This window comes from Pristis pectinata, chromosome 18, assembly GCF_009764475.1.
Source record: "Pristis pectinata isolate sPriPec2 chromosome 18, sPriPec2.1.pri, whole genome shotgun sequence".
NCBI classification, from domain to species: Eukaryota; Metazoa; Chordata; class Chondrichthyes; order Rhinopristiformes; family Pristidae; genus Pristis; species Pristis pectinata.
In genome coordinates, this window is record NC_067422.1 from 23,105,968 (window position 1) to 23,121,366 (window position 15,399).

Below are 15,399 nucleotides of genomic sequence, written 5' to 3' on the forward strand. Positions count from 1 at the left end.
ACATAGATCAAAAGGACTGTATATTTCATCCCATCTCTCCCAAACAATGGTTTCTCAGAAAACATTCTGTGTTGAGATGAAAAAGATTGGATTAGTTCAATAATAGGTTATCTATTTGACGGAGTGCCCTTGGTGAGACAACCACGTCTGTGGTCCCAAATAATTAAAATACAGAAACTCTATTAACCCAGTGTGAACACATTTAAACTTGTAACTAAATAATGAAGCATGTTTGAGTTTAAAAAAATCTTTGAATACTTGCTCAGACAAAAATAGCACAAAAGAAAAATCATTATCTCTTGATGAAATTGGCTTGTTCTATTTTGAGGGTTCTTGCTGAACGGCACAAATTTGTCACCATACCGATTCAGTTGGAGAGGGATTTATGAGATTTCAATAAGGTGGTATGCTACAATTTAACTGTACAAACCTGACCTATAATGATTGATAACTGTTGCAAGTGATCACCATCCATTCCTAAGTAGTGTCATTTTACACATTTCTGTTACCAAATATATTAAAGCAAATAAAAAAGAAAATTATTTCTGGTGATCCATTCAGCTGCTTACAAGATTACCATTTTTTAAGTATGCAGCTGCATTCAATGTATCGTTGAAAACCCAATTTTAAAACAAAGGAACTGAACCACCTTTTTGTTTTCTTAGCCTTGCCTGGTGACTGTCTACAGGGAAGATTTAGTCCATATGTATGATGTTGGCCACATTGGCTTCACTGGAGTTCTCTGTGAATCATAGCAAATGGAATTTGTTATAAGTTTTCTCATGCAGTGACAAATGCAATTCTATATATGTGCACCAACATTCCTCTCCATATAAATACTTTTATTACTATAGAACCTGAGATTCCACAGTTACTTGACTGGATGAAGAAAAGCTGTTCGAGACTAGAAAATCTTTAATAGCAACATAATTCAGTCTCTTGGAGAATAATCTTGCCACTGATCATTAATCATCTGGAAAACAGTGAATGGAACTTTACTGTTAGTGCCCAGACTGATGTCAGGTATATAACATATCTATAACTAAATACTATTACAGGCCGTCCCCACGTAACAAACTGGTTCCGTTTTTACAGATGTTCATAAGTTAATTTTGTCCATAAGTTGGAAAATACTTTAAACTCACTCTTTATGGTAGCTACACAGTATTTTAATGAATGGCATCAAAAGCACATAAGACTGATAAGAAAGAACAATTACTAAACGTGGAGTGGGAGAGAGAGAGAGAGAGAGCTAGTTCTGCCGTTTGTAGGAATGAACATTATGTACATACATTGGACATCGGAATTTAATAATATCATGCAGAGCTTGTTTGTATGTCGGGGTGTCCATAAGTCAAGTGTTCATAATACAGGCACAGTTAACTTAAATCTGCCACAGGGTAATTTGTTTCAGGCATCCTATTTCAGTTAGAGTTGGTACAAAAACATACTAACTGATGTAGCAGTGGAAGAACAGCTTACGTACAGTTTGAAATTATTTAGCTCTGTCCATTTTTTCTTTTACCCTCCCTTTCCAGAACTGTCCAGCGTTACAGGCTGGTGCCCAGGACTGGGATATCTTTTTTAGGAAAGTCACTTGGCACTTCTGACACAAAATTGTTGGCACTTGTCTGAGTTCTACTCTGATGTGCTCAGGCATGAGCCTCATCATTCATCACTGGTGAATCAGCTTTTATTTGCATATCACATGGTGGAGTTTCTCTTTAAATTCATCACCCAGAGAGCCTGATGATTCCAAATCAGGTGGAATTTTAGATGCCTCCAGAAAGCATCAAGATGACTGAATGATGGTAATCCCCGTGACAGTAACACAAAGCCCACTTTGGGCTGGGTTGTGGGTGACGGGCTTTATAAAAGGCACTTCTCCCTCCAATTACTTTGCATGGCCTCCTATATGTAAATTGTGCCTCTTATCCTCGGGTCATATTAACCTTCCCTCAACCTTATCTCATGGCGGTTCAGGTACAAACTCAGTGACCACCACTGGGACATCCCTTTGTAGGGAGCTCAGCCTCAAAGCACGAGGACATCTGTTCCAGGAGAAAAGGGCGATGGTAAAGATGGTGTCACACAAACGGTAAAATTCAGAGAGAATATGTAAATGTGAGAAACAGAAGCTTGGGAGTTCCATTGGCCCCTTGACTCTGCTCCACCATTCAATGACAGGACTGATTTTAACCACAACTCCCACTTTCTTGCCTGTTCTGCACTACCTTTTAAAATTTTCATTTTTACTAATGCTGGTTGTTACAAAATTGCTGTTGCCACTACAAGTAGTAAGAAAATATAATAAACCAAATTAACAGCTGGAAACTATTTTTTTCTTACAGTTTATTATAACAGTTGAACTATTTTCTTGGTAAGACCACTGCTTGAAAATTGCTGCAGGGTATTTGTTACCATTTCGTTAGATTAAGTATGTTAATATTTCTTCAGTATCATGTTCAAATATTAAAAATCTGTTTTCGTAACTAGGATAGTTAATGTAAGTCAACATGTATATCTCAGTGTAACAGAGAACAAAAAAAGTATAGCTTTTCTTCATAGCCCATAATTTCAGTCCTTTACTGTTGACACAATTGTTTGTTATTGTTATTGGTTGACTTAACATGTAAAATAATCACTTGTAGCCCATAAAGACATGAATGGAATCTTCATACAACCAATACTTTACCAAGAGCAAGGCAATATAGCATTTAATGCAGGGAAGACAGTATTTCTTAAGTATCAGATCAAATTAGATCCATGACACAAACATAAATTTATGAAAACAGACAAATTTCTTTATTTCAAGCCACATCTGGTTCCATCTACCCGTCACCTCTCCCCCAATAGTTCCTATTATCACCTTCCTTCCTTATCAGATTCCAACACTGGTAGCCTCTGTGTTCCCACCTTCACTCTCCACTCCCCCCCACCTGCCTCCATCTGCCTGTCATCCTTCACCCATCCACAGTCCACCAATCACCTATTGGCCCCTGTCTCACCCCTCCCCTTCTCCTCCTTATACTGGCTATCTTCCTTCTCCACTCTCAGCTCTGATACAGGGTCTCGACCCAAAATGTCAACAAGTCCTCCACCCACCCCACGCTCCTGCCCCCACACAGACACTGCTCAACCCACTGAATTTGTCCAGCAGATTGATTGTTTCTCTTTTGTAATATGGACTCGCGCTTCATTTGACTGGAATGAAATAACAAGTGTTAACAATATCAGCAATGATGCATCTTCTAGAAAACTGAATTAAATTTTGAATCTACAGTACCAATACAGAAGAATGAGGCAGAGGAGCCTAGAAATTAGTTGGTGCCATTAAACGAGCGCTGAAGAGTCTTTGCAGAGGAAATCAGTGCCCTTCCAGGTCAATGGCCTACCTTTGAAAATTTTGTAGTGGCTGCAGCCAGTGACTTCAGGTGCTGCTGATCAGCTTCCATGACACGCTTCCTTTGCTTAGTCTGTCACTAGAGACAGCAAGGAATATCTAGCTGTTATTCAAGGTATATTTAGCTGTTCTTCACCTGTGTGAGCACTTAAGACCCGAAGTTGAGGAAAGCTGCTCCTGCTGGTTTTGCTGACTGTGTGCCAACATTGGACTTCTCAGAATGGTGATCTGCTCAAACAACTTGTGCAGATTGGACCTCGTTTAGGAGCCACGAACCAAACAGCAAAACTGAAGTCTCAGATCCATTTCCCTCAACTTAAGTCCTTTCCTAAGCATTAAATTCCAACACATAAATGAGCAAAGTCAAAAAACGAAAGGCTGTTAAAAACATTAAATTTGCAATGTTTATTTTAGGAAATATATATCAAACACACATTTTTATTTTATACAAAAAGTCTAATTTGACAATGTAAACCCCCAAAAATGCACATCAAAGGTCATACAATGAAAGCTTCAATTTTCAATATAATTAATTACATTTTTAAAGTACTGAGTAACTAACATGACATTCCTTTTACATTTTGTTTAGATGGATAAAGATCCAAGAAGTGCCTTATTTTAATGAAACTAAACCCTTTTTATCTTTCAGTGAGCAATACAATTTTTGGCAAAGAAGCATTCTTTCTACCCATTGTGTAATATTGTTTACATCACTAAAAAGCTCATCTTTTTACAACAGGCCCCACACTATTTCACAATTGTTCTTGTTTCCATTTTGTGTTTTCTTTCACCTCCAATGAAAGCAGTCAAGGAACAAAGATAGTTTGGGGATTTTCTTGAATACATGTCAGTTGGCTGTGTTTTGATATACTGAAACATGCTAGTAATATATTGGAAATAAATAGAGCAGTAATAATTAAGCCAATTACATTCTTTTTTTGTTCTGTAAAACACTTAATTAGCTTTAGCACTGCAACAGTATTAAAAGCAATGTTTAATCCACAAAGCATTCTGTTCACAAATAGACACAAAAAGCATTTTGCTCTCAAATTGACACAGTTTTGCTTTAAGTTTCTCTCAGAACAATTTAGTTTTATTACAAAAGAAAATCTCATCCACAAAATCAATTTTGTGGCTTTCTGCTAAACATTTCTCATAATCTCTTTGGTCTCATCTGAAAAGACATCTATGAACCTAAATAATATAAAAATATGGCAAGTATGCATCACTTAGTTTTGTGATGAGTTAATAGTCATTTTTTGTGAACAGAACTGCATCGTGTGGAATAAATAATCTTAAAACAAGCAGTGCCAATACACTACCACATACTTTTAACCTAAATTATTAGCTGGTCAAATAAATTCAGCAGCAAGAAGGATAAGCCAAGCACATTTTACATGTTGCTGTTCAAATCCTTTTCTGCTAGTCCATTGGAAAACCCATTCCCCTCACTCAGCCGCTGAACTCTGTACGCTTCATAGTGAATGGTGCTGGTTACATCCTTGAGATTCTGCATGTGAGTCCTGAGGAATATCAACAACAGAATTATAATTAGAATATGAAATAAAACCATTGTAAGCTGTTTCATTTAGCAGCACAATGATATTTTATATCAGAATTTTCTTTCAGAATTAAGGGAAGGCTTATGGTAAACAGTTATTTGTGCACAACTTCAATGGTTAACAATGATTATGCAAAAGTACTGTCCAAGTCGGGCCACTCCAGTATTATCTGTGAGAACAGCACACTGATGACTGGCTCACTACAGTTGTATTTGCAGTAGATACAAACAAGTATTTGGGACAAGTACTTCAGAGTAGATTCCTTATCAGCAATACAATTACTGCCAATCAACCTCCCTGGCACTGAAAATTAGCTAATGTAGCAGTGTTGAAATGATTGGGAGAATTTACATTCTTTTATATTTTTCTTACCACCATTAAAGCTTTCTTAATTCAAATTTACTTTCCATCCCTAATTTTACATTGAATGCAGTTACTTTAATTCATCTCCTCCACGGTCATTCCTGGGTAATTCTTAAGACTTATTGGTCAAAGGAGTATTCTGTTTATTTTCCTGTTCACCCAGGTCCCAGTTACCGTACACCCCTCATATTTTCAACAACTTTGCAGGCAGTTTTCTTGAGCTGAAGAAGGGACAATTGCTCCAGAAAAATCCACTTTGTTTCATTTCAATTCAGAAATTACATTTAATGGAGTTCATTGATAATGCTGCACACTGATATTTTTGTAGTGAAAAGAAAACCTACCATCACTTTACACCCAATAATTTAATTGTAACTAGTATGCATTTTATTGTAGGACAAGTTATTTTCCGTTTAAAGGACCCACTTCCAACCAACCTTATCAGCAGATCACGCAAATAGGCAAATTCACAGTGAGATGTATTTTCCACTGTAAGAGAAATTAAAAATTAATGCATTGCATCCAAAGTGATCTACTTTAGCATTCAAAGCAATGGATCAGCAGTGTAAGGAGTGGCTTTAATTTCCATTCAACCTATTTGTTACCATGTTCATTGTCTTGTTACATATTCAGGTGTCCATGCTGCAATCCAAGTGTAAAATGAGAATGCAATACAAAATTCCTAGCGTATAAATGCATCAATCCCAATGATATTTTTTTAATATTTGCGATGGTCTGGCAGTTTGACATACTCTTCAATCAAGAAGCAGACAGCATCATAACATCCAAAAATCTAATTTACATTTATGGTCCAACATGCAACTCACACATATCTTCAGGTAGGAGGTTTATCCTCTCAGTTAATCTAATTTTCATTGACGAAGAGAAACAGAGAGCATTTACCGTATAATGCCACAATAACTTCTTGACATAACTGAAATGGGGTCATAATCTGCTTATGTATGCTGGACAGTCATGGGGAAGTCTCAAATACATCTTGCTCTGAAAGATCAGAGCAACTGGAATTCAAAAATTTCCACAGTCATGTTCAGGTTTGATCTCCAGGAATCGAGTATTATGATCTGTGCAATGGACAGCCCTTTCTTTCCTGGGAACAAAAAAATATTTGACACCAAGGCTAGTTGTTCAGGACTTGAGTGTCTCTCTCATTTTCTGCTTTTAACACTTCTGTGTTTACCTTGGCCAAGATGTTGCTGAGTGGAACCTACCATCCACGCTCATCACCCAGATTCCACATTGCCCTACAATTACCTGGTTTGAATCCACAAGGCCAAACCTTCTGGCAGAGGATCCCTAACATGATTGGCAAGGACTTCTCAGGGCCTTGTGCAATGTGGTCAGATCATGTGGGTAGGCCAAAATAAGCCCTGCCTATGAAACTACTCTGGAAACCTTTTGCACCTGATTAGTTCAGCCATTTGTCAAAGCAGTCAATCATTCAAATAATTGTTTAAAAAGGGGAAAAAACAAATAACTAACAAAATCTACAGAATAATTAAAACATGAATCATGTAAAGACCTTACATGGTAACCTTTCTTTCTCACAGTCGTAGGATCTCCATTGTAATTAATAAGCTTATGAATACTGCACCAGTCCTAAATTAGCACAGCATCCTCAAGCAGATTCCCCAATGGAAATCTCACTACGTTCTTGTGGGGTCTAGTAGTTGGGCATACCAACAGATTTACCAGCCAGCATTGAGTTCAGGACTACCTTCTTTAGATTCTATGCTGTTGGAGGGACAGTAGCGGGGGGGCGCTAAACTGTACTCCACTGTTGGGTCCACATCTGCCAAAGTCCCAAACTTCCTTGCATTTAAGGGAGTAAATGCCCGAAGGTTGTTGTTGGCACTCATCAGCAGGATTTGACCCACAATACGGTGGGCTGAAATGTACTCATCTTTTGCCAACAGCTTCATAGAGAACAGCTAGCATACCCTCCTGGTGAATCAGCATATCTTGGACTTCCATCTTTGACTTAATGTTTTAAGGCTTTGTACCTTTATATTCCATCCTCTTATAATTAGCCGACTGAAAAGGTAAGAGGTTTATTTTTCATTATTTTTCTTTATCTCTATGTTTTTAATTAATTTCTAGTATTTTAAGAACTCATTGTTTTAAATTATTTAAGCTATTTGTAGTGCTTTTAGCCTTTGACAACAAACGGAGAATAGAGCACGGCAAGGGCAGCAGGCCAGATCAAGCCTTTATAAAAACCAGTAAAATGTACTCAATTACAAATGAAGGATTTGAATCTATGGTATTATATTATCTACCAGGAAACGGACACAACTTACAGTAATGTTACTTTTAGCCTTCTCATTCAAACTCTTAGCTAGATTACATTTTTCTTTGCTGGTGGTGGTGATGGGACAGATTGCAACAATGTCAGATACCAGATGCCCAACAGTTTATAACCACAATACAAGTGCTTATTAATGGCTGTAGAGCATTTATCAAACTACACTAAAGTCCTTTGGCCAAGCTTTAGGTTACACCTTGTCTTTTTCAAGAATCAAAGACAGATACCCCAAGGAGTTGATAACAACAGTGAAAATTTGTAAGTCGAACATTCATAAATTGAGGAACTACTGTATGGACACACATAATCAGAAGAGGACAGCAGAAAATGCATCATAACTGTAGTGCATTCAACTAAAAGCAAAGCAGCTGATTTTGGTCAGATTCCAGTACATCACTTACAGAGAAACAGCAATCCAAAACTTGCATAATTTTATATATCAAATTACACAGAACTTCTTGGCTTCATACATGTATCATGATTACGAAAACAATTTATTCAGACTTTTCATTAGATATAATTAAGCTTTTCAAAACTTAACGGCAAATTGTACGACCTCAGGACGTTGCAACACTGGTGTTATTGCTGCAATGTAGGGAAGAGTGGCAGTCAATTTTGGCACAGCAAGCTCCCGCTAAAGTAATTAACTGAAAGACCATTTTAACAGTTTTTTTCTGTGATGTTAGCTGAGTGACATCTGTTGGGTATTACACCACAAGAATTCCCCTGCCCTTTAAAAAATGTACGGGATCGTGCAAGTCCATCAGAGAGGCTGTCTGCATGCAAAAGCAGGGCACTGCTGTTTCATCCCAGTTTATCACTGTGGAAAGGAAATACTCAAGAATCCCCCAATCTTACTCTCAATCAAAATAGACCAATAATTTGGTGACATTTTCCATTAAAAAAAATGCACATTGTTTTGAAAGAGACAACAGAAGGTTATTGCTTTGTACTTATCAATGCAGAAAGAAGAAAAAATATCAAGAATTCAAAGACTGCAACTACATAGAACAAATTAGGTATTTTAATAGCACAGGAGAAAGAATATCCTGTAAAATGACTATGCTATGTGGTTTATTACTCGCTGTGTTGAGAGATGCCTTGGGCACCTTTGCTCCAATTACGTGCAAATTGTGATGCAGAGTGGATAATAAACAGGCTTTTGTTAGTTTTTTTCCAAGAATGGATCATTAGTCTCTATGTCCACTGGGAGAACAGTTCAGGAGGACATTCTACAAAGATTATTCATTGCTCCCTTTCTAGTGTCTGGAGATGCCAAACAGAAAATCCAAAGAATTTCAGAAAAAAAATTTGCTTTGACCTGCAGTGTTTCATCAATAAAAGAAATTTACATTGGATTCGAATTTAATTCTGTGCCACCTGCATGCAAAGAGCCATCATTTGTGGCAGTGTTGTTTAGTATGAGGACAGCAAACTTGTTCCAAAACATTCAGTTTCCATTAGGCACAAAGGGTTCATATCCAGGAAACCTCACCTAAAATTCACCAGGCCAGTGCAGAACAGTAACATGCAGGTAATTAGGAAAGCAAGCAGAATGCAATTTTTATTGCAAGGGGGATGAAGTAGGGAGACCTTACTAGAACCATACAGTGCATTGACAAAGCTACACCCAGAGTATTGTGTACAGTCTCGGATTCCTTAAACAGGGATGGACACAATTGCTTTAGAGGCTGTATATCATTGGTCTTCCAGTGTAACAAGATATCTGCAAGTGAATGCTGCTGAATGGCACATTTCAAATTGTAGGGATATGCGCTGAGGTACACACCGAAGCTCAGTGCAGCTACTACAAAGGCTTTGTACGGAAGGACCATTGTCTAGGGTCCTACCACCACTGGACACTGAGGGGCTGGGCCCTGTGTAACAGCTTCGAAGACTTCACGGCTTCATTGTCTAAGGAAAAAAAGAGTGCCATTGATGCATTCTCAGAGAATGTATTGAATCGATGGTACAATTAATGTTGAGGAAGACATGTCCTGATTGCACTTACTTTGTATATCATGAATAAAGTATATTTTTTGAAATAAAACAAAGTACATTGAGTTGATTTCTGGGAAGAGGCCCTAGAGGGGAGAATCAGTGAATAAATTCAAGGTTGAGATGGACTTTGTTACTACTGGGAAGCTGAGAGTTGTGGGGAACAGGCAGAAAGTGGAGTTGAAGTCAGGATCAGATCAGCCAAATTTATAATACTGCACAGGGTTACCATTCTTCAATCCAAATTTTAAATTGAAAAAATTGTTTCATAGATTTTGAATTTGTGATATGGAAGTTTTCAGTGAAATCGAGCAAAATGCATAATTTGGAAAACTTAACATAATTTTGAGTGCAACTTATCCCTTGAGTGTTTATTACATGCACAATAAAAATTCTACCCCTTTACATTTATAAACCATTCTGTTCAAAAATGCAGTACATAATTTTGCTTGCATTTAGAATAATCTCTGTCCAAAATTTGGAAACACATCTTGCCTTAAGCTGCAGAAACACAAGATTCAGACTGATGCTCCATGAAACTTTGAGTACTGACTCCTGATATTATCTTATGCTTGAGGTGTTAAATCAAGACCCTGCTTGCCCTCTCTAATGGACAAAGGATTCTTTGCAACTCATTCAATTAGCACCATGTAAGTTCTGAGCTCCTCAGGTTGCAGAAGGTCCCATATAAATGTAAGCCAGCATTTCTTTCCTTTCTGTGCACATCACTCTTGCAGGGTGGTGTGGGAGTGGGAAGGCACTTAGCCTGCAGCCAACACAAATACAGGGCATCTGAACATCATACTCACGGTTGCGGGACCTTCTGCAGAATTTGGCTGTTAATTTTCTTTTAAACATTACAACAGTGACCACGTTTCAATCTAAAGCAGCTAATTAATTGGCTGTAAAGTGTATCGGTTGATCCCAAAGCTATGGAAGCACAACATAAACACTTCCCCTCTGTCCTTCTCTTTTGGTCCTTCAACAATGGCACAAGTTCTATGATTGAAGGCAATTGAGGGTGAAATGGTTTGAATTACCCATTTCCAACCCTCAGTAGTTACATACTCACCTCAGGGTCAGAAGGCTATGAATTCAAGTCCCAATCAAGATTTGAGCACAAAAATCTAGGCTGACAATCTGGTACAGTGCTGACAAAGAGCTGTACACTCTGAGGCATTATCTTTCAACTAGAATAATAAACTGAGGCCCTGTCTGCTCTCAGGCAAGCAATTTCATGAATCCATTGTAAAGTCAATAATTTGTTAATCAACACCACTAAAAAAAATTATCTGGTCATCATTATATTTCTGCTCGCTTTGTGCATAATGGCTATTGTATTTCAAACTCTATAACAGCAACTATACTTCAGAAAATAGTTTATCGGCTGTAAAAGTTTCTTGGGATTTATTGAAATCATGCAAGGCTTCTTATAAATTCAAGCTTCTCTTTTCTTTCTCTTTCCAAGGAGTGTTTGGCTTCCGATTGGCAATACCTCAATGGAGGAAACTGAAACCCACAGCAGGAGCAATGCTCCGTGAAGTGATTTTACTCTAGGCAGAGTTCTCCTTTCTACAAGACACTTCAATGGAAATTCAGATGGAATAGTGACATTTACTAAACCAAACATCAAAGCTCAAACTCTCAACATTGCCTGCATAGTAAAAGTTTATAAACTGGTTGAGACCTGGTAAGTGCTGTTGTGTGGAAATTTGTAAAATCAAGTTGTTTTCTCTTTAAAAATAGATAATTATGATCACATTGACAAAAAGCTGAGAAAATATGACTGGTAAGTTCCAATTTCATCTTGCCTTAAACCACCAGAGATCTTACAGGAAACTGGGGGGAAAAAACACAATGGCTTGACAGACATTTTGTATTAAATAAAATCTGGAATGAAAGCATTTCTTTTCCTAGAATTTATTTGTGAATAAGCAAAGTATTAATTATAAAGGAGAGAATGTGGTATGGTGTGCAATAACAAAATTATTGCAATGGAATTACGGTAATTTATGATTAAGTCTCAGCTGTGAGCTGCATTGAATTTGCCATGCTTGGAGGAAAACTGAAACACTGGGGAACAGATATCATCCTGTGTGTCCCTCGACATGAAAACTTTGTCAGTGTCACAAGGGTGAGTGATGTCAGGAAGAGTTTAGTCAGATTTCCCAGTGGCAATATGCAGCCTGAAATTGACCCCAACCATGATCTACTCCAGGTAAAAATGATTTTCATTCAGAAAGCACTGAGAAAACTAGTGCTGTGTGATCTGTTTCTATACAACAGGATATGGAAGGACAAAGATAATTTTTTAGACACTGAAAATGTTAGTTTTCCAAATTGTTCAATTTGCTCAAGATTTCACTCAAAATTTCTATATCACAAATTAAAAATTAATGAAAAAAATCTTTTAAATTTAAAATTTGGATTAAAAACATGTTATGATGCATTTAAGAACAGTAAGCTTGCAAAATATTATAAAGTTGGCTGATCTGATCTTTACCTCACCTCCACTTTCTGCCTGTTCCCTACAAAGATAATCTTCCACAAAGATGGAAAGATGTTCTTTGGGCACTCCATATGAGGAGGTTAGAAAGGAAGTAGGAATGTGCAACCTAATTTGTTAGGGTACCTCTCAGTGAATTAATGTTAAGCTAGAAAGGCGAAAATTATTAATGCAAAATCAAGAAGTTGGGGCTGTTATCCCAAAATGGTGGAAATGAGCGATCTGCAGATGTCTTCAATATTCTATGGTGTGCAATAACAAAAGCATGCACAAAGCAAAAGATAAATGGTATTTTATGATGCTAACATCAAGCACCCATCTGCCGTAATGCTATGCTAATCCAATTTTATTCTTCCCACCTTCCATCAGATTCTACCACTCAACCACATATGAGAGGCAACTACAGCAGCCAACTCACCTACCATATTTTTGGGCTGTGGAAGGAAACTGGAGTACCCAGAGGAAACCCAAACAGTCACAGGAAGAACGTGCAAACTCTGCAGAGACAGTGCCAGAGGTCAGGATTGAACCTGGGTCACCGGAGCAGAGGCAGCACCATTACTAAATGAGCTACCTGGAAGATTATTTAGCTGCATGGAATAAGCTGTCACAAATTTGTTGAAGAATCCAGAAATTACTTAAAAAGTGAATTAGATGATGCTTAAGAATGATTTGAAAGGACACGGACAGACAGCAAGGGTATGGGAGTAAAGTAAACAACTCATTTGGGGAGAAACAGCGGTGCAGGTGATGAATTTAATGAACTGTTTCCTTCCTGTGACATTTTATATTTTATCTTAAAACTTGAATTTAATTAAAGTGATCTTATGAATTACCTTCAATAGTCCCCCACTTTGTTTTCCGGCCAAGAATTCTCCTTCCATTTACCTGGTACTCAAGGTTACTTCCAACCACAGCAAAAGGCACCATTTCCTGCATTATATGAAAGTGAAATATGAAAGCTCAGTCTTTAGGACAATTTCTGTTCAAAGACAAGTTTGCTTTTTTAAAAATAAAAGAAAACAGTCCATCTCATAACATACATCATGTCAAGAATAGTTTCCTCACCGACTTTAAAAGTGGCTCATGTTAATTTTGTTTCTCTTCCCTTTAACATTGATCTTGATGATCTTTACAAACTTGTTTTAGGACCTTTCAGCCGAGGTCATCTCCTCACTGTAAACAATGCAGACTTGGTGTGGACAATGGTCACTGAAGAATGAAGACACTTGTTCAGCTCATCCTGAACTACTTTCAGAAGATATCCTTTGACTGGGATTAGGTTCCTTACTTACACATTGCTCAAAAGTGGACATCCAAAATGGTTAACAACTAAAGAGGATACATTTAGCAGTGAATAACACCCCAGGCTGACCAACCATAAATACATGACTGGGCACAACGTCCCATTGTAAAGCACAATAAGATGGAAAAATAAAAGGTTTAAACTTTGTGTTCAACAAAATGTCTCCTCTTCTCACTGACTGTTTGGTGAACCCTTCGTTTTAGGACAGAAATGTTCAAAGTGCAATGCCTGGGGTCCAGCGGCTATGATGTCATCAAGCCAGCTGCACAGCCAATGACGTTAAAGAATTTGAAGCAAAAACATTTTTCAATAACTCTTTAACATAATGATCAGAATATATATCACAAATTAATATGTTTTAAAATTTTAAAATCCCTTGTTTTTTTAAAATATTCGTGAACAGTCAGGAAATTCAATGCATGCAGATAAAATTATTTTCTCAAGCCCAAATTATGACGTAATTACTCTAAGTTTTTAAACACATGCGAAGATTTTTTAATGACCCAATCCAGCCAAACACTCAAACCCATTACTCTCCTTTCCCCCTGGAAATGGCATCTATGGTCCATCTACGAAGCAAGGACCTCAGCCGGATGGCACAAGCATCTCTCACTGAATCTCTGCAACACAGGGTCTGGGGGTAGTCTGCACAGTGACAGGGCTCAAGTAGGTCAGAAAGGAGGCTCCACCCCAAACACCCCTGGGGCAGGGCTTTGCTGGCTGGGAAAGAGGTGATTATTTTATTTTTTTTAAATGTCTCCAAACACAACATTGAAGTATATACATTTTTTTAAAAAAAGTGATTAAACTTAAATTTTCTACAATACACAAAACCATTGGTAATTAGAAACATTAAAATAAGGCAAAATAGTTTGTTTAAAAAACCCTTTATACCTGCCCCTTTATCTCCCAAATACATACTCTCCAATTTTCATTTAGATCAATGGAGCCTTGGACCTTGCACTTGGTCTGATCTGGCACTGCTCCCAGGGATATTTCCCAGTGTGATGCTGAAGAATCCCAGCATGACTGATCTGCACATCTAGCACAGCAGTGAACTAATCATTTGCCCTTCCAAATCTGTCAATATGTCTAGGATTTTTGTGTTTCTGTGTGGAAGCCTCGGACTTACTGCAGTTTCAATAGATGATTACCAGCAGTTCTGATCAGGACCATCGGCAAAATCAGCATGATCTGGCCAGGGCATTTTCTAGTGGGTCTGATTTGGAAGAGGCCTAAATTCACATCATTTCAAGTGATTTCAGCTCGATTGCACAGGGCCACTGAGAGTAGTTGCAAGATTTTACATTAAACTGCATCTGAAAATCCCAATTTGCTTTCATTTCCATGGATAATATTGGTAAATGTTGACAGCTTTGCCATTAATACTACACAAAATCCAGGCTGAATCTGATCCTTTCTAAGCATTGAAGTAGCGCAAGGATCTTTGCCATTGTTCTCAATACAATGGCAAATCAGAACAACAGTGAAATAAATTATCACTAGGGACAATCAGTGAATAAGATATTTGCTCAAAGAGCACTTAAATCTAAAAGCATGGAATTTAATCTGTATATCTGTTTATAAATGAAAAAAGTCATCATTTGAATCTAATTTTCAAGCCACCAGAAGCAATGTGTATAAATTGATCTAGTTACTTCACAGATTCAGTGCTAAATACAATATCCCAACATACCAGGCATTAGCCAAATAAAGGATGCCCATTGAAGGGGTTACATTAAGATTGAAAATGAATGTACTTGAGCACCATTTGTTTTTGCTAATTTTTAAGAAAGTCAATATGTGGCCTATGGGTTAACTAAACAAAATAGTGAATTTCATTAAGGTCACATCAACAAAGGCATTCTATTAATAAACAACAATTGGGCGTTTCAGGGTTATGCACGTTTGAGAATTAGAAGAAACAAATTCTACCTA

The 15,399-nt window shown here is 37.5% G+C and overlaps 1 protein-coding gene across 6 annotated transcripts in view; it reads right to left on the minus strand.

Moving 5' to 3' along the window:
• Positions 1-3,789: 3,789 nt before the first annotated feature.
• The window catches only part of LOC127579780 (septin-9-like), a 222,034-nt gene continuing 210,424 nt past the window's right edge, over positions 3,790-15,399 (minus strand). For all 6 annotated transcript variants that reach the window (XM_052032700.1, XM_052032702.1, XM_052032701.1 and 3 more), the window contains 3 exons: positions 12,992-13,088; positions 5,766-5,817; positions 3,790-4,926 (listed from right to left, as the gene is read on the minus strand). In XM_052032700.1, the coding sequence (XP_051888660.1) occupies positions 4,797-4,926; positions 5,766-5,817; positions 12,992-13,088 (279 nt within the window). In that variant the 3' untranslated portion in view covers positions 3,790-4,796. The remainder of the gene's footprint in view (positions 4,927-5,765; positions 5,818-12,991; positions 13,089-15,399) is intronic.